This window comes from Myxocyprinus asiaticus, chromosome 39 (assembly GCF_019703515.2).
Source record: "Myxocyprinus asiaticus isolate MX2 ecotype Aquarium Trade chromosome 39, UBuf_Myxa_2, whole genome shotgun sequence".
Classification (NCBI taxonomy): Eukaryota; Metazoa; Chordata; class Actinopteri; order Cypriniformes; family Catostomidae; genus Myxocyprinus; species Myxocyprinus asiaticus.
The window spans coordinates 40,092,205-40,115,000 of NC_059382.1; the positions used below are offsets into that span (position 1 = coordinate 40,092,205).

Genomic DNA, 22,796 nt, shown 5'->3' on the forward strand with positions numbered 1-22,796 from the left:
AGTGTGGTATACTTCTAAACAACCCAACTCTGATGTGTTTTGAATAAAAAAAAAAAACAATAAAAAAAAAAGGGACAAATGCTCTGGTTGAATTTTTCTCTTTTATCTCTGCACATTACAATTCGATGCACTCACAGACATGTCCTTAAAGTCAACATGAAACAGTATTCACAACTCATTTTACTTCCATAATCCTGACGTATTCCGGGATATTCAACAGGAAAATAAATGTAGGTGAAATTTGTGTTAACCATGGAGAAATGATTGGTCTCTATGCCATTCAAAGTGGAAAGATGTTTAAATGGCAGAGCAAGATTTGACTTTGATAAGAAATTACGAGGCCAACATTATTTTATTTGGAATAATACACATGAATTAAGAAAGTAGAGTCAATTCTCATTTCATGTTATAACAGATGTAATGTGCACACAGCGTATTCATTCAGTTGTAATAAACGGCTGAAACTTTTAGAAACTTTTATGCTGTTCTGCAATTAATAACATTAAATTCACTATATTTGAACAATTGCATTTAAAAAGGCTTCTGTAAGGATTGCCAGAGCCATGGAAATTATCTTAGTACAAAATTGTTTGTTTATTTTATTGTGCTGTTATTATGGTCATATTTTGAAAGGAATATTAGGGTGTGGTGACAGCCAGATAATTGGGGGACAGTGGCGATTGGTCAGTTCATGGGTTCATAATCTGTCGGGGTCTGCCGTACCCCGTCATGCCCGACTGCGACGCTCCTTTGTTGGATCCCATCTGCAGACCGATGACATTTTTCCCTTCTTTCAGCTGGCCGTCAGAAAAATCCCTCCGGTTCTCCTGAGCTTTCCTGCAGGTGAGCACAGAGCAGACTTGTAACCGTTAATATATCAAAAAAGTGTTTTATCTCGTGGTTATATTTTAAATCCATATAATACTCCAGTATTCAATCTCTCACTGCTCACTTAAAGAACCAGTTGGGATCTCCACGAAAGTAGCCGTCATCTTTTGTAACTGCGATGCTGCCCAGAGCCATCAGTGTCCTCTGCACCGCAGCCAAATCCTTTCCTGTCAGACAATTGTGAAATTGCTTTTTTACATCCTAGTTGTAAAAATCTCTGTGTTAATCCCCGCTGTCTTAATCTAAATATAAGTACTATAGGTGTTGAACATTGTTTTAAACCTTAAATGCATTCCTCTCCATTTTACCCCCTCCATTTAGTTCTGCATAACTTCATCTCATGTTAAAAATTAATAAATTCGAAACTTTATTAACCCTCCTGGGCTGTTCTGTCATTTTTTACAGTTTTCAGATTTGTTTTTGTTATAAAATGTTTTTCTCAATCTGAGTGGTACAAGACTTTGTGACTTTTCTTATGTTCCAATCCGAACATACCAAAAAAAAAAAAAAAATGTACTTGATTCAATGAGTCTAAGTGATCGTAAACAAAAATGCGACACCTTTGCTGTTAGCGGTCAATGACCATTGGAAATGAATGGGAGAGACCCTAAAAAATTGGTTTTATTTGTCGAATAAAATCAATAAATCATCCACAATGCCGATCATAAACATACAGAAATGAAGAGGTGGGATTATAAAACATCCTGAGTGCAAAACACACACACACAAATGAATTGGTAAGACTATAACACAGAGCAACTTTTTAAAATTTGTCAAATAAAATGAATAAATGAACCACAATGCAGAACGCACAAACACAGAAATGAGGGGGTGAGACCATAATACACCCATAATGCAGAACATGCACACACAACTACACACACACAAATACAAATTAATGGGTGATACTAACACAGCCAGAAGACAGAACGCAGAACACACACTCCCTCACGCACACACACACAGATCAAAGAACAAAATACAAAGTCTGAGTCTGGCCCCAATGTATTCTAAAACACTACATCTTTCTGTTATAGAAACAAAGAAACAGTAAACTAATTTACTTTGAGTTATTGAATTTTGATATTTAAAATAAATTATTGGTAACAAAATGTGTATTCTATGTCTTTTTGTAACACCATGGTCAGGTTTGACAGTAAACATACAGTAATGTCACATTATTGCAAAAACAGAAATTTCAAAACAAAACTAAATTTTGACAAATAATAGTTATATTTGACAAAATATATCCAATATATTGTCTAAATATATATCCAAATGCATAACTTGTGATAATCTAATCTAAATCTAAAATTAGAAAATAATCGACTAAGTTACAACAGGCAATCAGACCACACAGTCTCAGCAGGCATATACTGGTTATTATTGTCATGATTTAAGTCATGTAATTATTATTTTCTTCCCACCAGACATTAACATTCTCATATCTTTTCATGTTTCAACTTATAGAAGTGTAGGTTTTTACTGAAGTGAGGTTAACATAAATTAGCTTACAGTTGTGCTCAGAAGTTTGCATACCCTGGCAGAAATTGTGAAATTTTGGCATTGATTTTGAAAATATGACTGGTCATGCAAAAACACTGTCTTTTATTTAAGGATAGTGATCATATGAAGCCATTTATCATCACATAGTTGTTTGGCTCCTTTTTAAATCATAATGATAACAGAAATCACCCAAATGGCCCTGATCAAAAGTTTACATACCCTTGAATGTTTGGCCTTGTTACAGACACACAAGGTCACACATCTAATTTCCCACACCTGTGGCTTTTTAAATTGCAATTAGTGTCTGTGTATAAATAGTCAATGAGTTTGCTAGCTCTCACGTGGATGCACTGAGCAGGCTAGATACTGAGCCATGGGGAGCAGAAAAGAACTGTCAAAAGACCTGCGTAACAAGGTAATGGAACTTTATAAAGATGGAAAGGATATAAAAAGATATCCAAAGCCTTGAAAATGCCAGTCAGTACTGTTCAATCACTTATTAAGAAGTGGAAAATTCAGGGATCTCTTGATACCAAGCCAAGGTCAGGTAGACCAAGAATTATTTCAGCCTCAACTGCCAGAAGAATTGTTCGGGATACAAAGAAAAACCCACCGGTAACCTCAGGAGAAATACAGGCTGCTCTGGAAAAAGACGGTGTGGTTGTTTCAAGGAGCACAATACGAAGATACTTGAACAAAAATGAGCTGCATCGTCGAGTTGCCAGAAAGAAGCCTTTACTGTGCCAATGCCACAAAAAAGCCCGGTTACAATATGCCTGACAACACCTTGACACACCTCACAGCTTCTGGCACACTGTAATTTGGAGTGACGAGACCAAAATAGAGCTTTATGGTCACAACCATAAGTGCTATGCTTGGAGAGGGACCAACAAGGCCTATAGTGAAAAGAATACCATCCCCACTGTGAAGCATGGTGGTGGCTCACTGATGTTTTGGGGGTGTGTGAGCTCTAAAGGCACGGGGAATCTTGTGAAAATTGATGGCAATATGAATGCAGCATGTTATCAGAAAATACTGGCAGACAATTTGCATTCTTCTGTATGAAAGCTGCGCATGGGACGCTCTTGGACTTTCCAGCACGACAATGACCCTAAGCACAAGGCCAAGTTGACACTCCAGTGGGTACAGCAGAAAAAGGTGAAGGTTCTGGAGTGGCCATCACAGTCTCCTGACCCTAATATCATTGAGTCACTCTGGGGAGATCTCAAACGTGCGGTTCATTTAAGACGACCAAAGACTTTGCATGACCTGGAGGCATTTTGCCAAGATGAATGGGCAGCTATACCACCTGCAAGAATTTGGGGCCTCATAGGCAACTATTACAGAAGACTGCACGCTGTCATTGATGCTAAAGGGGGCAATACACAGTATTAAGAACTAAGGGTATGCAGACTTTTGAACAGGGGTCATTTCATTTTTTTCTTTGTTGTCATGTTTTGTTTTATGATTGTGCCATTCTGTTATAACCTACAGTTGAATATGAATCCCATAAGAAATAAAAGAAATGTGTTTTGCCTGCTCACTCATGTTTTCTTTAAAAATGATATATATATTACCAATTCTCCAAGGGTATGCAAACTTTTAAGCACAACTGTATTTGCATATGCAAATGAATGAAGTAATTGAGAAATGTACAGGTAAATAAGAACTAAATATCATAAAATCCCAAAAGAAGTGCATCATTTTATTGTTATTACTTCAGGGAAGAAGGAATGTTAACATTTCTTTAAAAAAAGTTACACCTGTGCTGTTTTAGGTCAAAAATGACAGCAAACAGCCAAGATGTCGACCTTCACTGAACATACTAGGAGGGTAATTGATGGTAATTGACAAATTCATGAAGAGCTGCAAACACTATCACAATCTTTTCAATTCATATTATATTGATCACAGGATCTAAAGGTGTGTGATATATTGACACACTCACCCTCCCACAGATCGACCGTCTGAAACATGTCAGTTTTAGTGACGCCGTACTGTTCAGCAGCGTTAAGGAACTGAGACACCTGCTCCATCTGTTTGAAGGCCATACTGGAGCTCTGGATCTTCTTCACAGGCTTATCTTTACAGAGACTGTTGATGAGCTCACACAGAACCTGAGAGCGGATACAGAAGACAAAAATGACGTTTCACAGAAGAGTGACCAAGTTAGTCGAGCAGATAACTAATGTGGCTTGATGTTAGTTAGGAGTTGATTTCTGTGTTCTTATTGTTCTGCATTGTCTGGCTGGGAATCTCCAGCAGCTGAAAAAAAGTGAAATTTGCCACATTACATGGGGTTTGGTCTGAACAATTCTTGTGGACATTTTGGTGTGGGCCTCAGCGTGACTTCTTGAAAATTACGTGACTTTGGCGCCATTTGTGCAAAATAACAACACAAGGTTCATTACACATATTGCGGCAGTTCCGATGTGAAATGTCCACTGTGTCGCTAAAAGCAAGTTAAATGTTCTCTCAGACAGATGAGGTTTTTAAGGTTCTATAGAGTTTTAAATCAACAAAACCGACCTCCCTACCCTAAACCTTAAACCTAAACCTCACGATAGTGTCAGAAACAGCAAATGTGAGATGAAAAACACAACTGTGTGATTTTGTGGTGTTTCTATGACACTTTGGGTTCACGTGTGGACCCGTGTGCTCTTCAGGACTCGTACCCCGCTCCTTTACAAGTGCAACATTCTATCAGTCGAGCAACCGCACAATTTGAACACACTTGAACAAGCTTGTAAATGCAGTTGATGATGTAATGCAAACATTAAAATGAGTCATGACCTATAGTAAAAGTGTTTAGATGTTGTAAGATAAGAAAAGTTTATGAACTGACAATCTGTCGTTTTACTCCTGTTTTTTGTGAAAGCGAATAAAAGTCATTGTTTTAGCGCTTCTAGTGTTCATTTCATCATGAAACTGCTGCATTACGTACAATTATTCACATAAAAAACATATTTCTGAAGTGCAACTCTATGATCATTCAATGAGACCAGATTTAAAACAAAACTACTCAGCCTAAGTGGTGCTTGATGTCACTTACACATCCATCTTTGAGCCAAGCCTGGAAGCCCAGTTTTCCTGCATCTGGTTGTCCCACTCCGGATCCACACTGAGTCATGATCCACTCCACCAGACGTGCCTCCAGGTCAGTGTCATACTTCTGCTCAATCTTATCCTGCACCTGCCGGCTCATCCCATAAGATGGACCTTTGTTGGCCATACCTGGAGCTCCCTGCTTACGAGAGGAGATTGTATGTGTTTTCATGGCTAGTGAATGCTAGTGTAGGACCTGAAATATTATTCACTGTGTTCTGAATTTTCAAAATAACAGTAAAATAATAATAAAAAATGTATAATGGGGAATTAAACATTTTCTTTTTCATTTGATGTCTGTGCTCTCTTATCACTACAACTGTTGTGTTCCTTATATAGGAACGTGTTAGCAACAGTCGTACTTTAAAAAAACACATCAGAATTGATGCTTGAGGTTTGACTGTGTTATAAAACAAAATGTTTGTCTCTTCAATTTTTCATAAATTCAAAATCTCAACCAAGTCTCATGACAACTTGTAATAATTTGCACGAAATGGCAAAATCGTAAGATATTGTATGACTCACTTTACACCAACAAACAGATTTTCAAATCGATAAAATACAGATATGACATTTTAGCCAGCCAACACATTATTTTAAGAAAAGAAACGTGTGAACAGATTTGATTACTCATTTTATATTTATCTATATAATTTAAATGACTGATGGATGTCAAAACCTTTAAATAGCTTCCGTCTTGTTCCAAACCCCAATGTTTTCCTTCTTCCTTTGCACAAAACAGCAATTTTTCAGTTAAAATCATGGTTAGCTTTAGGGTTTGGGTTAACTTTAAGACTCACAAAGTTTAATAACTACACAGTATTAAGTATTTGTAAAGCATTAGTTTATAGTTAATGTATTTTTTATAAATAAATGTTCACTTTTTTATTTTTATTTATTTATTTTATCCCCTTTTCTCCCAATTTGGAATGTCCAATTCCCACTACTTAGTAGGTCCTTGTGTTGGCGCGGTTACTCACCTCAATCCGGGTGGTGGAGGACAAGTCTCAGTTGCCTCCGCTTCTGAGACCGTCAATCCGCGCATCTTATCATGTGACTCGTTGTGCATGACACCGCGGAGACTCACAGCATGTGGAGGCTCATGCTACTCTCCGCGATCCACGCACAACTTACCACACGCCCCATTGAGAGTGAGAACCACTAATCGTGACTACGAGGAGGTTACCCCATGTGACTCTACCCTCCCTAGCAACCGGGCCAATTTGGTTGCTTAGGAGACCTGGCTAGAGTCACTCAGCACACCCTGGATTTCAACTCGTGACTCCAGGGGTGGTAGTCAGCATCAATACTCGCTGAGCTACCCAGACCCCCTTCACACAATGTTAATAATACATTAATAGAATATATACAAATAGAATGTTATTCATTTATATGTACTGTGGTAAACGATTTATTATGGTTCAGTAAGTTCATATGTAAACAGATTTATAATGTATTTTCATCCTTAGTAAAAATTTTTAGGAGTAATGAATCATTAATAAATGTTTCAGTTGGCGTATATAGTTCTCATTTTCGATTAGGTCACGCAAAATACTTAGCTAGCAATTAATCAGTGCTTAATTACGACCTTTATTAAGCATTAATTGCTGTAAAAGTAAGGGTTTCTAAAACAGTAATAAATACACTAAAGGAATATTCCAGGTTCAAAACAAGTGAAGTTCAATCAACAGCATTTGTGGCATAATACTGATTACCACAAAAAGTTATTTTGAATCGTCCCTGCTTTTCTTCAAAAAAGCAGAAATCTGTGTTCCAGTGAGACACTTACAATGGAAGTCAATGGGGTCAATCTGTAAACATTAAAATACTCACTGTTTCAAAAGTATAGACACAAGACATGAACAATATGTGTGTTAACATGATTTTACTGTGATTAAATCACTTACCACCATTTTACAACTGCGTTACCATGTCGATGTAACTCTGTAAACCCTAAAATCTTAAAACGACCATAAAAACAATATTTTTAAATAATTTTTTTATTTTAAAGCTCAATTAATACACAATTTTTAACAGAAATGTGAAGCTTATTATTTTATAAAAGCACCTACATTAATTAGTCTTTAAACCCGCCAAAAATTGGCCCCATTCACTTTCATTGTAAGTTTCTTACTGTAACAAAATTTTATTTTATTTTATTTTTTATTTTTTTCAGAAAAGGAGGAACAGTCGAAATAATTTTTTTGTGGTAATCAACATTATGACACAAATGCTGTTGACTGAGCTTAACTGTACTGAACCCAGAATATTCCTTTAAACATAAATGTAAATCAATTTCATTACATAAATAAAGGTATATACTATAATTTCTTAATCAGCTATGAATTTATGCCTTCTTTGATTTGCATCAGCTGAAATGCATACGTTAGATATGGTTAACAAGTTGTTTGCTAAGTATGTAAAACATTAAATAAATTCACATTTAAGTAATTTGATAAACTATCATTTATCCTTACCATTTGATTACTATAAAAAAAAAAACATGCTATTTGTATGTAGTCTATTGATGTATTAACAATGTAAGAACAATAACTGATAAATAATTAATTTATTATAAACTAATGCTTTATAAAAACTGTATACTTTGTAGTTATAATAAAGTGTTACCGTTAGACTTATGGTTAGATTTAGTTTTGGTTTATGGGTTAAACTTAAGAAAAATCCTCATAGCATTGTTTGTTCTTTCATTTCTTTTTCTCTATGGGAGTAAAAGTTGTATGTTTCTGTATGAGCCAACTCAAATGGTTTCTTACGATTTCACCATCTCGTACTATAATTACGACTTATTGAGAGACCGGTTTGCAAAACCCATTAGAAATCTATTTACATCTAACAGCTCTATTTACCGCTCCTTAAATCCTCTTGATCTGAAACATTCACTTCAATCAAAATCAAGTGAAAACAGCCAATGATGCAGGTAGAAGCAGCCACAAGTATAATAACCCTCAAAATCTGAATATATTCCAGTATAAAATATGTGCGTAAAATATGAACAAATGCGTGTCAAGATGTTGTGCAGTGTAAAAACACAAGCTTGCTTCCAAAAGCATACAGTTCAGCTCAATATTTTCATCAGATACATTTTTTTTTTGAGCTAAACTGTGATATAAAGGCAACTATAAAGACACTTACACAAGTGCACATGTTCATATAATCCTTGAAAGTTTGATTTAACTTGCTGTCTGTGAATGAGGGCTCCCACTGCACTACTTAATTAGTGAATCTAATATAAATATAACTATTAGATTTGAATATAAAATGTGAGATCCAGTAGAACAGAAATGAATATAGATAAATAGGAGAGGTTTCAAAAGGAATGTCACAGTGTTCGTAAATATACCGTTGTGGGGAATATGATTATATGAACATGCTCCATCTGGAACTTTTGTTTAAAACTCTGTCGATCACATTCAGATAATCAATTTCAGCAGTTTATGAAATTGAAATTATGACTCAATCTCAGCCAAGCACAAATAACACACACACACACACACACACTGAGCAGCAGCATCACCTGTGCTGCCATTCTGCACTTTAGGGCACCACTTGTGACGTCCCAACCTTGAGGAATGAGCAGAAATCATTTGCACATGTTTGAGGACTTTTTGGGCAAATAGCACAAAACCTATTTGGAAACTTCATCCATCCACTAAAAGTCACCTTAACACCAGCTGCTTAAAAGCCATTGCAAAAATGGCTCATAGAAGTAAAGTTGGTTCTGATAAAGCTTGAGCAGCATTTGAGCACAGACCACAATTGCTTTGTTATTGTATAATCTACTGCAATTGAATTCAGACATTTTCAATCCTCCTCTTATGTTGGGGTCCCGTTTTGGACTCGTTTAAGGGTTCAAATCTTGGATTTGGTCAAAATGAATTTAGATTTTCCACAGCAATTATTCAATTAATAAGTTAAAAAATTATCATTTTTTCTGATGCAATGTCAGGGTGTTTTGTGGGGTTACTAAATTGTTGCAAGGTGGTTGCAAGTTGCTTACTGGCGCACATCAAAAGAGACTACCCCCAAATGTCCCTGATAGTCTGATCCCTTAAAATTGGATTTTTTGGTTTTTTGGCTTTTGGACCTGCACAAAACAGTTGTTTGGAATTATCCCTAAAGCAGAAGGGTTAAATGTGATGTGAGTGTTTAAATACTATTTGAGGCTATTTGGTATGTACAGTATGACGCACTTTTCATTGGTGTTCATGTAGTTCATTTTCTATATATTTCATCTCTCCTAAATGTTTATACATTTATTTATTTTCATGTTTAAGCTTAAATGTGGGGACAGCAAGCAATTGCAGAATGTCCGAGTACTAATCATTGCTCTGCATCAACAATTATGCAATCATGGGACATTTCTTATGGGCTGCATGAACTGTAGATCAAAAAGACATGTGGATGATACAAACACTTGAGTCATTAGTCCACATTAGTCCATAATGTGAGATCATTGACTTTTACAGAGCCCAGCTGTGATATACAACAGTTTACACAAGAGTCTGTGCTGTAAACAAAGAAATTAGATGTACTAAAAGGCTTAATTCACTCAAAAGTGTCATCATTTACTCACCCTCATGCCATCCCAGATGTGTATGACTTTCTTTCTTCAGCAGAACACAAATGAAGATAAAGAATATTTCAGCTCTGTAGGTCCATACAATGCAAGTGAATGGTGACCAGAACTTTGAAGCTCCAAAAAGCACATAAAGGAAACATAAAAGTAATCCATAAGACTCCAGTGTTTAAATCCATGTCTTCTGAAGCAATATACTGTAATAGGTGTGGGTGAGAAACAGATTAATATTTAAGTCCTTTTTTTTTTACTCTAAATATCTGAAAGTGAAAGTTATAGTGGAGATTTAGAAGAAAAAAAAGCACTTAAATATTGTCCAGTTTCTCACCCACACCTATTATATCACTTCTGAAGACATGGATTTAAACACTGGAGTCTTATGGATTACTTTTACATTTCAGTCTGTTCCTCACATAAAGCTATTGTAAGACTAAAGAACACAGAAAATAGTGCATAAGCTGTAAGGACTACTTAATGATACTTGCATTTTTGTTCTTTCTGGAGCTTGACAGCCCCTGGTCCCCATCCGCTTTCATTATATGGAAAAGAGCAGCATGAACATTCTGCTAAACATTTTATTTTATACGATTTTTTTTTCTTACTTTACAAAGGTATAAAACCCACTATATGTCCCCCTTTTTATATAAAATAATTTCATCATTATTATAATCATAATCAAGTATGAATCTAAATTTCAAGTTAATTCAGTAAAGCTGTTACCTATACATATCAATCAGCATCAACTCACATATTTTATGATACTATGTATTAGACTTAGAATAAAATATTAGAAAATATATCAGACATGACAAACAAAAAAAGATGGTATTCATTATGGGGGTAGGTTTTACCCCTAAATTTTTAATTCTGGGGGTGTTTTTGTCACTTTCACTGACATTTTTGCCCCAAGTTCCCATTAATTTCTGACCCTGCTGCATATCAGTGGTTTATAATGCATTTGTAAGTGACTTATTAGTCATTAATGATCCCATTTATAAACCCTTAATAAAGGGAACATTAATGTAAAGTGTTACAAAGAGATCCCATCTTGCTCAAACTTATGGTTATGTATTGACACATGTGGGTAATAATAACTCACGCAACATATCAAAAAGTTAAAATAATAGAGTGTTTAAGAGCATTATTCACAGACACCCTGGAATGAACTTGAGAACTACAGGATGAGCAATCAAAAATACTTTCAAGGTACAATAGGCTACAAAGAATAGATGTTTGAGTTAAAAGCATACTTACAAAGATTAAGATGACGACTTTGTCCTTTATGCAGTCTCTGTGGAACTGTGACTTTTGTGTGTTTGTGTGTGTGTGTGTCTAGATCCGAGAGCTTAATGTTCAGCAGAGTACTGCTCCAAGAGAAGATGTCTTTTACATTAGAGAGTTAGAAAAAGACTCTCAGTGGGAAAAGGAAACTGACACCTTAAAAGGGCACACTGTTTCCTCCTCTCCACTCTTCATCCAGTCACTGAGTTTACAGTTCTGCCCTTTGTTGAAGCAAAGCCTTATTTGGGAAGAGGCACGGAGGAGGACAGGAATGAAGCCAAGAGTCTTGAGTTTGGTCAGAGACCAGAATTCTCCAAATACCACATCACTGCATCAGCTGTGGTTAGAGAAAGCCTGCACTGATGCCTGTTAGAAGGTATGAGGAGTGTGGATGTGGATGATAGGTGTTGAGGGTTTTGAGTTTAGACCAGGACATAAATGGAATAGTTTGATGTATAGTTTAGATGACTGAACATCAGAGGAAATAAATATGAAGAGCCTGTTTATCAGCAGTACAGTATGTCAGGATCTGGGATGTAGATTAAGAGGCAGCAAGAGAACAAGAGCTTAAACTGGGCTGACTAAAATGATTTACTGACTATTTGGAAGCAGCTGGTAACCAGGCCTTGTATGTACAAAATACTTCCTAGTGTGCACTCAGTATTACTTTAGTCAACATTGAAAGCATGCACTGCTATACTGGGCTTTGTGCTGACCTTTAGTAGGATTCAGAACATTTAACTTTTACAACTTTTACATTTGTTTTTAATCCTGATGTCTTGAAAATGATGTGACTGTGGCTACATTTTTGCAAAATTATATTGCGTGGTTCATTACACGTATCCCAGCTGTTCTGAGGTGAAATGTCCGCTAAAAGAGAGTTCAATGTTCTCCCAGACAGTAGAGGTTTTTAAGGTTAATGCTTTATGGAGTTTTAAATCAACAAAACCAACCTCCTTACCCTGAACCTTAAACCTAAATTTCATCGATAGTGTCAGAAAAAGCAAATGTGAGATGAAAAATGCAATCACGTTGTGCTTCTGTGACACTTTGGGCTCACAGATTGACTTGCATGCTCTTTAGGACTTGTACCTAGTGCAACATCACAAGTGCAGCGTTCTATCAGTTGAGCCACCACATACTTTTATCACACTCAAGCTTGATAATGTAGTTGGTTATGTAATGTAAATGTTAAAATTCATCGCCTTACAAGTCATGCGCTATAGTAAAAGTGTTTTAATGTCATAAGACAGCATTTTTTGAGAAACAGGGTGAAAAGTAAATGTTTATGAACTGATAATCTGCTGTTTTACTCATGATTTGTGTGAAAGCGAATAAAAGTCATCATTGATGTATTTGTTTTTATAATTTTTTTTTTTTTTATATAATCTTTCTTTATGAGGATTTTTTTTTTGGCCTGTACTCAGAACTGTTTAAAAGAAAGTATAAATAGTAACACTAAATAAATGTACCATTAATAATAACTTAATGTATAATGCACTCATGTTGGCCATATCACTGTGACTTATGTGCAATAACAATTCAATCTTCAACCCTTTCAAAGTAACTGACAGTATATGTCAAATTCAAATGGTTATTGTTCCTCCACCAGTAGAAAACTGTGTTTTTGCATTGTTTTCAGGCCTGATTTGGTCATAATATAAAATCTGTGTTGTTCCTGTCTGTATGAATGTAATGGGGTATCTCGCCCTGCAGGAATGTGAGTAAAGAATACACAAAGAGCAGCCCAGCATACACCTGATGTAACTGTTCATATTAAAGTGTGAATCAGGGTTAAACTTGAGCTCTTCTGTTTTTGAAAAAAATTCCAAAGAACCGATTTTGTGCAGTTTGTGCCACCTATAAGTCAGTAGATATACAGTAAACCCTTCAGTATGAGTGAAACAAAAAAGATAATTATAACTCTTACATACTGTATCAGTTTTAAAACCCATACAGAATCATGGTTTCTACACAAATTTGTTTTTTTCAGAATATAAATTTCCGCCAAGCAAATGAACAAAAATCTCATAGACTTCCATTGAAAATGTCCCAACACATACCCTCATGCGTCCCGCGTCCACATATGTGGATGTTGTATTTTGGCTTTGCTATATGCAACGCATAATTTAAATTAATTTAAACTGACTGAATACTGTTCACAAGACTCTAGACTGTCATTTAAGGGATAAACTTCTGGTGCACCGCATCACATGACACAACAGCATGATGTTGATTTCTGTGAAGTGCTCCTACGGGTGCAGTGCCAACAAAAGTGCCTCTGATAAGAAACCTCTTTAAGATTTTTGATTGAAACCTGTTTGGGTGTAAGGTGTAGCATCTCTAGTTTCGTTAGATATGCCGCTTTAAAAAATCCATTCATTTTTCGAGCGTCAGCGCGCTGTTAAACATGATGTCCACATATGTAGAAATTGGGACCTAATTCCCTCAAAAGTTGAAAAAACATGTTAGTTATTTTGAATAGTTTTCAACATAAACACATCTGTGGGTAATTTCGCTTCATTTTAATATAAATGTTATATTTTATTTTGTTATCACTGTTCAATATGGTTGTATTCATTAACATTAGTAAATGCATTCCTATATATTTACTGTGCATTTTCACATTGAGAATCAATATGTTCATTAAAAGCTGAAAAATTTTGCTTTCAGAGGCTTTATATGGAGTTAGGAAAATAAGATGCATTTCAAACTGTTCTGAGACCAGTGCAGACAGACAGCACACTGGAGGTTAAGTCATTCACTAAATAGGGAGCATCCTATAACTTTCTATGCAGCCAAGTGCATTCATTCCTAAAATCCGACTTGAAGTTCCTTTTCAGGCTGCAGATGGTGTTTGAACCACTCAACATCTTTGGGAGTCATGGGACAATGATAGTACATAGATTCAAAATTTTATAATGCAACATTTTATTTTAACATGGCTGGCAGTGATTGGATTATACTTGCCATTACTTTGAATGAGAGTTTTTTATTCAGCTTTATAGAAAATCAGCTGTAATGCCTATAATGTCTTAAAAAAACATGAATAACCAACACTCCTGGAAAAAATAATAAACAATTTGATGAAAAAAATCTGACTTTCTATAGCATGGTTTTATTTGAAATTTCACAACTTAGTCCCACTGTCCATTGGTGTTCCACAAGGCTCAGTACTCGGACAACTTTTATTCTACCTTTATGCTAAATCGCTCCAAGCTCTTTCTGCCAGTTTTATAAGAATTATAATTAATCCTCAATTTTCCATCCTCTGATACTCTTGTACCAACTCACAACACTGCCTGTCTGCCTGGATAATCGGCCATCATCGCACTTTTATAACTTTTATCCAAAGCAACTTGCAGTGCATTTAAGGTACTGTATCAGGGTATCATAGAGGCTTGGGGATGGTCTCTTCTGACTTGGGCCAGTAAGCGACCATCACGCAACACCCTAGCAATGCCCTAGTAATCACTCAAAACACACTGACATTCCATAAATATAAACAAGTATCTTATTTATCATTGTGGAGAAAGGCATTTCTACCAAATACAAGATTAAGATTAGTTCATGGTTATATATGGTAAATGCAACTGATCCAAGTTAGAAGTTAATTATGCCCCTCGTGTAACCTCTGTTACGATGAATTTATGCCCTTTTGGCTCCAAGCCCTTCATTTATGTACATGCTGTATGGTGATGAAGGCAAGTGACAAGCATGAAGATACAAAGACTGGAGGTTTTGAAGAAACTTTTTATTCATAAAGCTCCAAAATTGTTCTAATGCTTATGATTTTCCATAAAGACGTCACATTTGTACACATTTAAATACAGATTGCTTGTTAGGTTGAAGAATAACATGAAGGTATAACAAAAACAAGCCTCTAATAATCCCCTTTGTGTGTATGTCCTGTTAAATGACCCATTTCTGATGGATTGTCTAACTACAGAGATTCTTGTGTGAGTGTTAACAGATTATTCTCTCATTCCTCAGTGATCAGGTAGACCAGGTATCCGCTGAAAGTGTTGTGGCTCTGGGTGTCTCCACACAGCTGCCGACCTGACAGCAGCTCAACGTAGACCTGAGAGCCCCGTCTGAGCTGCAGAAGAACCGTCTGAGTGCTACTGTCCTCTGAATCCTCACGATTGTCCTCCCAGGATGAGGCGATCAGCTGACCATCCTTCATCAGCTGCAGCTTTTGGTAGAGCCGTTCTACATCGCCTACTTTGGAATAAGCGGTGAAGGTGAAGGAGTAGAGACCAGCACGTGGAGCTGTGAATGTACCTGTGGAGAAGCAGGTTGAATTTGTGTGTTTGTGATGGTGAGTTTTTACTTAATGTGAGAGGATGAATTAGGATATGTTGCGTATTGCCATAACAATACAGATTAGTTTGAGTGATACTAAGCAATGTACATGAGGTGTGGGGTTTAAGATTTGGATGTGTGATTACACTGACTACAAATGCTGTACCTTAACAACTATACTGATTATTTTAGGGCTGTTAATCAATTACAGTTTTTAATCAAATTAATTACATGATATACCGATTAGTTAATAGCAATTAATCGCATATAAGAACGTTTGCTGAGAAAGCCCCTCAAATAACAATAATTCAAAGATAGTTACATGATAACTATTTTTTAGTTATAAAAATAGTTATATGGTTCATATGGTGCCCTAGGTGAGATCAGACATGAACTGCATTCCCACCGCACAAATATAAATAAATTAAATAATGTATATGTACACTAATGTTTACTATTATATAAAGAAACGATCAACAAGGGTCAAATTTTATTTTGTGATCTGACTGGCTTCTAGTAGATCTAACAGTTGACTACAATGAAGCTACTATTGAAAGAAAATGTTTTATAATAATTAGAGCTGTCCAAATTAACATGTGAACGCATGCAATTTTTTTTTTTTTTTGACACATTAGTAACACATTATTAATGCACTTAGCTCCTTATACATTTGATTCCATGAGCTCCGTGTGAAATTTAGAATACATATAAAATATAGAAGCAACGTTTCTATAAAACATAAGAATAATTACTGATATTTTCAGTATTTCAAGAAAGTCTCTAAAACCCTACATTTAGGATGGTACATCATAAAATACAAACAATAATTTTGCAGTCAATGTTTTATTTCGAAAAAAAAGTTACGGTTTTAATCCTAAACCAAATTAAGAAAGGAATACGGCTATAAATGTTCTCAAAACAGAATCAAACGTTTTAACATTATGTACATTTAATAGTCATCTTCCATACCAAACAAACTCATTCATAATGCCCAGCATTAACTCTTATATTCTTTTGAAAAATAAAATGCATTATGCTCAATTTATCAAAATAATTTATTTTGTGTAAGGAAATGCAATAATTATTGCCCTCTTTCACTCCTTATTTACACATAACACTTCACACAGTAAACGCTGAATAAAATGTTTTGCATTAACGCATGCAGTATATCACGGCTCAGAATGTTTCACTCATGCACATTAAAACATCCACTACGTCACGAACATCCATTACGTAGTGGATTTGTTTTCGTCTGCACTCTTTCTCATTGTTTTTAAATGTAAACGTGCTAGACGGATGTCTCTGACGTTTGTGCAGCGTCCAGCTGTTTTTTCAGTGTTTCGAGCTGGAGCTCCCCATTTTAAGACAATGGGTGCTTCTCATTTCTGAAATTGTGCATCCTCATTCCCTTGCTCCTCTGTCCTCAAGCCCGTGACCCGGAAACTAAACAAAGTCCACCATCACGAAGGATGAATTAATCCTGTAAAGGCACCGCGAGAATTGTGGACAGAGGAAGCTTCCTGAGGACGCTTGAGCGAGGAAGCACAAGTGCATCTTATGCGGAAGACTTTTTGGTCGAAGCACCTGACGCACGCATAAATTCTCCTCTCCCTTCACATTTGACCCAACATTTCTAATTAATGTTTCACCTTTGCAGTTATTAGGATGTCCATTATTATTAAAATATCAGTTAATCAAGTTTCACCAACATAACGTCAAGTGCTTCGAGTTAATGCAGCTGCGCAGAGACGACGCTCTGAAGTGAAGCTTCAGTGAGCAGGACATTCCATTTAACAGATACATCTTGCTTCGATTCCTCTGTCCTTAATTTCCTTTCCTTGCATCCTTTCCTCGTTTCCTAAAAGGGAGGAATAAGGAAGCGAGGAAAGGAAACAAGGAAAGAAAGCACCAAACTGAGTAAGGTAAAAAGAACATCAACTTTTACAAGTGCATTTTGAGACACCTGCATTCTGTTATATGCGTTGCTCTGCATCTAGCTTTTTGGCATAATAACACAGTCAGTCTAAACGTTATATTCCGAGTATCTTATGAATTTATTTGAAGCTCGAAAGTAATGAGCTAACTTTTGTGGCAATGCCAGAGTGTAGATTACCTGTTGAGAAGCAACTCGGCAAGTTTGGCATCTCCATCGAACCCCAAAAATTCCCTCAAAGTCCTTTTGACGCCAAATTTACTCTGTTCTCTGTGTCTTTTGGCAAGTCTTAAAATTTTGGCTTTAACATCTGTTGGCGAAGCTACATTTCTAAAGACGAAGCTAACGTCATCTGCCATAGTTGTTCATATTTACCTGGCTGGACAAGTAGTCACACCCCAAACTCACGCTATAGGCTGAGCTAGAAAGGGATGGGTGAAGCTGAGTGGACCACACAAACACTGGGAGTGTTCAGTGTTTATACTTTTGGGGAAGGTAAACCCAAGAATGGCTTACTTATAGTTGTCAATGTACAATAAACTGGGATAGTGGAACATATTTTGATATAAAAAAAAATGACATACTTCACCTTTAAAGCAGTGAGGTAGAGCCTAAAGGCCAAATTACACTTCAGTTGTCCGAAAAGTGATCGGAAAGCGCACTGTTTGAGTGCACAAATTATATCATCAGCACAGACTGCACAGACAGTCCGGGAGTGGCCCAGATTTTCTCAACACATGGACAGTTCTCGTCTGTGCACTTCTGCGCATGTACATGGGATTGGCTGCAGTAATATGTGGGTCCACTAGGTGGTAACAGTTACAGTCGGGTCGTTGCTTTTAAGAAGTTGAAGAAGAGGATGGATACTACCAATAAAACAACAAAGTAGTAGTATTAACAACAACATTGGATGGGCACATTGATGAGCGCTTGTATGAGGAGGTGAGAGGATACCCCCATTTATACAACTCCAGTCTTAAGGAGTGTGTGAATTCATGGATAATTAGTTGTCCGGTTACACTTTATATTAGGTGGCCTTAACTATTATGTACTAATATTAAATACATACAAGACTATGTATTTACTATGTAACTACATGTTGTTCTGCAAAATATCCACATTTGCTGCTACTGAGGTTGAAGTACAGTGTAGGTATGGGAGTTAGGGTTAGGGGTTAGAGTTAGCTTTTGGGGTATGGGTTGGGTTAGGGGTAAAGTTAACAGTGTAACTACAAATGTAATTAAATGCAGGCACTTCAAATGTAACTACAATGCAACAACATGTATGTACATAATAAGTGCACTGTATGAAATGGTTAAGTATATAGTAGTTAAGGCCACCAAATATAAAGCGGGTCCAGTTGTCCATCTTCTTTTATGTTCGTCACAGCAGAAGTTCTGTAGAGGATACAACACTGTGCTGTCCTCTACAGGTCAGGCGGTGTGTCATAAAGCAGTTGTGGTAATACACATGCATTGACCATGTCCATTTGCACTCTGGGTCAATTGAGTATACTTAGAAAGGCAACGTAGTCGACAGGGTGCGATCCAATCAGGAACACGAAAAAACTAACTATTCTGGGGCCTTAAGTTGCAAATGGTGCTTCACAACACAGTTCAAACGAATACCACTACATTTTGGAAATATTACTACCGTTCATACAACTGTAATTATTGAAAAACACTGTAGCCAGGTCTCCTAAGCAACCAAATTGGCCCGGTTGCTACATCTCCACAGTAACGTGCTCAACAAATCACATGATAAGATGCGCTGGTTGACGGTCTCAGAGACAACTGAGATTCGTCCTCCGCCACCCTGATTGAGGTGAGTCACTACGCCACCACGAGGACTTAGAGCACATTGGGAATTGGGCATTCCAAATTGGGGAGAAAAGGGGAGAAAAAAGAAAGAAAGAAAAACACTATGGTACTGCTGCTATTTTGAAGCTTGAGTACTGTGGAATCTGTATACCATGCAACACTAAGTAAACATAGAACTTTTTATTGGAGCAATTCTTTTCTCATTTTCTATGGAAGACTTTGGAATATGAACTGACTCAAATTCTCTGGTTTTATAATTTTATGTTATATAGTTTAAAATGGAATTTACTTTTGTTAGGTATGATCTTTGCATAAGGCAATCTAACACGGTGCAAATGGTTTATGTATTCATTGCGCCCTCTTGTGGACATCAGAAACAACACAGATTTAAAAATGTGGGGACCACTGATGTCTTGTAGCCTTTCTCCTAAATGAAATAATGTCTTTAAAATGTCAATTTTGATCATTTGTAAGTGAAAAATTCTCATTTAGTTTCTCAGCCCTTTTGACAGCCCTATTTAACTGTGGTACCTGCACTGACAGGAGCAACAAACATTGCATATGCCACCCTTGCCAGTTTTTATGCTGTTGTCTACAATAAATGTGTTCAGGTCTGGATACTGTCCTCTTGAAAAACAATCAGTGGCGATATATCCATTGCTAAAGTCTCACAAATTTTGTAAGTTTGAAGTAAGTAGTATAAAAATACTATGAAAAGCGACTGTGACTGCCAGATTTGCAAAAATATATATGGCAACAAATAACTTCTAAATTCATTCTGTAAAATCAGCTTGAACAGCCTTAGAACGGAGACACTAAACTCAGGTCATGGAGCGTCTACCAAGGAGCTGAATAAAGTGTGATTAGGGAGACATCTAGAACGTGACGTTGTATTGAGACACATGGCTTACCCAATGCAGGATTGTACCCGCTGCCTTGATTGAGTGACACAGACTGGTAAGAGATAGACACGTTGCTGGTGAAAGGCCCAAGACATGCCGTTATTGGCAGCACTGCAGCAGTGAACGCAATCTGACAACCAGCTTTGAGAGGGGAAAGATAGCAAGAAAAATGCAATTGTGTATTTTGTAACTTTGAATTTCTATATCAAACGTGATAAGCAAAAAGCGAGATAACAATAAAAAAGGTAACCTGTGACTTCCTCTATTTGACTGTTGAGGTGGGACAGTCCTTCCCACACTCCAATCAAACGTCTGAAGGTGGCCTCTTCCAGCTCAAACAATGGCTTTGCGACACAACAACAACCGTGCTGTCTCGTGAATGCACATTCACAGTCCCATTCACCACAGGGCAGTTTCCCTGTCCAACTCACTGTGAGCAGAATTAAAACAAATATCACACAAATTAAAAAGTGCGAGAAACTGCTTATATATATATATATATATATATATATATATATATATATATATATATATATATATATTAATAGTGTTTTTAGGGTAAGTGGTTGCATTAAAAAAAGACTGATTATACAATTGTGATATTAATAATTCCAACCATATTTAATCATGTTCATTCTACATAAATGAGGCTGCAAATCAATTTTTATGCATAAACTCATTACAATCTCATGATTTCTAACCAGATTATCTCATGTTCAGTTGACTTAAAGGTCACTTATTTTTTATGATCTGTTTAAAATCATGTACACACATAATAAGACTCCAGTCATATCGGTAACATACGCTGTTTTATTTTACATGGAGCATGTCATGGGCATATTTCGATCACATGACTAGAATAATGCTTCTCCTTTTATCTAATTAATCCCTGTAATTAGACATAATCATTCAAGGAACAAATTACTCATGGCAGTAAGTATAGTGCATTTCTTCAATGGCATCAGTGACTGAAAACTGAAAATCTTTTGTGCGTTGCAGCATCCACACCACTAGATGTCAATGCAAGTCCAAGACCACTGTTGTATTCAACATGATCACACTGGTAATCGCTGTGTAAGTTTCAAATGTTTTTCCAAACAAATTCTCCCCCAGTTTGCCAAATTTCGGACATGCTCAACCTTGCTGCAAATTTTCATGCCCCGAAAATGTCCTTGCTGTGCCTTGACTTTGGGTTTATGTTTTAAGTATTATTTATGTAATTACTACTTAATTGTTTTAGTGTGCACAACTGTAGTTCCAGCTTCATCCACTGGGGGTTCGGAAAGCTGATTTTAGCAGACTAAACATTCAACCTTCTGTCCAATATTCTGAGATCAGTCAATAACAGCAAGTGCACTTAGAGCAACTTTAACATAAAACAGCGTATGTAACACTAAACAGAACTATAAATAAAACTATAACCACTAATAATTACCCAAAACAACTAAGCTTGCTCAGACCTATATAAAACATGTAGATGAGCTGAAACTACTCAATATTTTAAAGGTGCACTCTTTTATGTCGTCCTGGACTTACACTGACACCAAGGGACACAATAGTTTTCATTTACAAATGCCATTGTAGAAATTCACTATTTACAGTCAGCCCTGATTCATTTCATCAGTGAGTGAAAGTGTCCAATAACAGGGCGATTACAGAGCGGGTAGTATTTGGCTGGTCATGTGATCACAACATGGCAGCCCCCATGAGGGGACTTTCTCCATGTAGAATAAAACTGGATGACTGGAGTCTTCAGCTCATGATTTTATACATATGTTTCAAAATTACAATTAGTTGCTTTAGGAGTGCAACTTTTTTAATTAGGAAAAGGATACAGAGTGCACATATTTGACATAGGTTTGTTCAAAATACAGAGGACATACAGTATGTCAACCTTGCTTATTATGTTTTAGGTTTAAAAAAAAAGCAGTTCAAATTAAATCGAAACAACAAAATATGATAATGCAGAATTTACTTAGGGCCAAATTAATTTTTACAGTGAATATACAAATGGGTTCAATACACATATCCAAGTATCAGTGAGACAAAAGCCTGGAAACCCATAATATGAATGTGAATAAGCCATGCTGAAATTATTCACCAGCAGTGTCACGCAGCAGATCTATTGCAGTGGCAGACTCTGAACTGGAGCAAAAACAGAGAATCACCAAAACACACGAAGCTGCTACTGTCAGTGTCTTCATCCTCAATGCAGAATCCAACTGTCCTGAAAAAGACAACAGTTTTGCATATGGCAATGTTTTTGTTTAAAGCAAGAAAACTAAGTGTGTGTGTGTGTGTGTGTGTGTGTGTGTGTGTGTGTGTGTAGCCTATATACTGTATACAGATCCATAGGTTCACAACAAAATAATAGATTTATTTGCATAGAAACAAAGAATGCACTGAACATGAATTTTATTGAACAGGTGTCCACCATGCTGGCTTGTACAGTATATTGT

At 36.4% G+C, this 22,796-nt stretch overlaps 2 protein-coding genes and 1 pseudogene across 4 annotated transcripts in view; all 3 read right to left on the reverse strand.

The window, feature by feature from the left end:
* The window catches only part of LOC127429994 (E3 ubiquitin-protein ligase TRIM16-like), a 534,825-nt pseudogene that overhangs the window by 81,751 nt on the left and 430,278 nt on the right, over positions 1-22,796 (reverse strand).
* The window catches only part of tagln (transgelin), a 48,688-nt gene continuing 25,974 nt past the window's right edge, over positions 83-22,796 (reverse strand). The window contains exons 1-6 of one of the 3 annotated variants that reach the window (XM_051679063.1): positions 11,351-11,502; positions 9,035-9,081; positions 5,447-5,638; positions 4,343-4,511; positions 953-1,055; positions 83-837 (exon numbers count right to left, since the gene is read on the reverse strand). In XM_051679063.1, the coding sequence (XP_051535023.1) occupies positions 690-837; positions 953-1,055; positions 4,343-4,511; positions 5,447-5,638; positions 9,035-9,046 (624 nt within the window). In that variant the 5' untranslated portion in view covers positions 9,047-9,081; positions 11,351-11,502 and the 3' untranslated portion in view covers positions 83-689. Of the gene's footprint in view, positions 838-952; positions 1,056-4,342; positions 4,512-5,446; positions 5,639-9,034; positions 9,082-11,350; positions 11,519-22,796 lie in introns of those variants that run through there. The other 2 variants (XM_051679064.1, XM_051679065.1) reach the window with 2 other exon arrangements.
* Positions 15,124-22,796, reverse strand: part of cbln18 (cerebellin 18) — an 8,637-nt gene continuing 964 nt past the window's right edge. Inside the window, exons 2-5 of the mRNA XM_051679061.1 lie at positions 22,439-22,564; positions 20,588-20,767; positions 20,347-20,478; positions 15,124-15,661 (exon numbers count right to left, since the gene is read on the reverse strand). Coding sequence (XP_051535021.1) covers positions 15,360-15,661; positions 20,347-20,478; positions 20,588-20,767; positions 22,439-22,541 — 717 coding nt within the window. The 5' untranslated portion in view covers positions 22,542-22,564 and the 3' untranslated portion in view covers positions 15,124-15,359. The remainder of the gene's footprint in view (positions 15,662-20,346; positions 20,479-20,587; positions 20,768-22,438; positions 22,565-22,796) is intronic.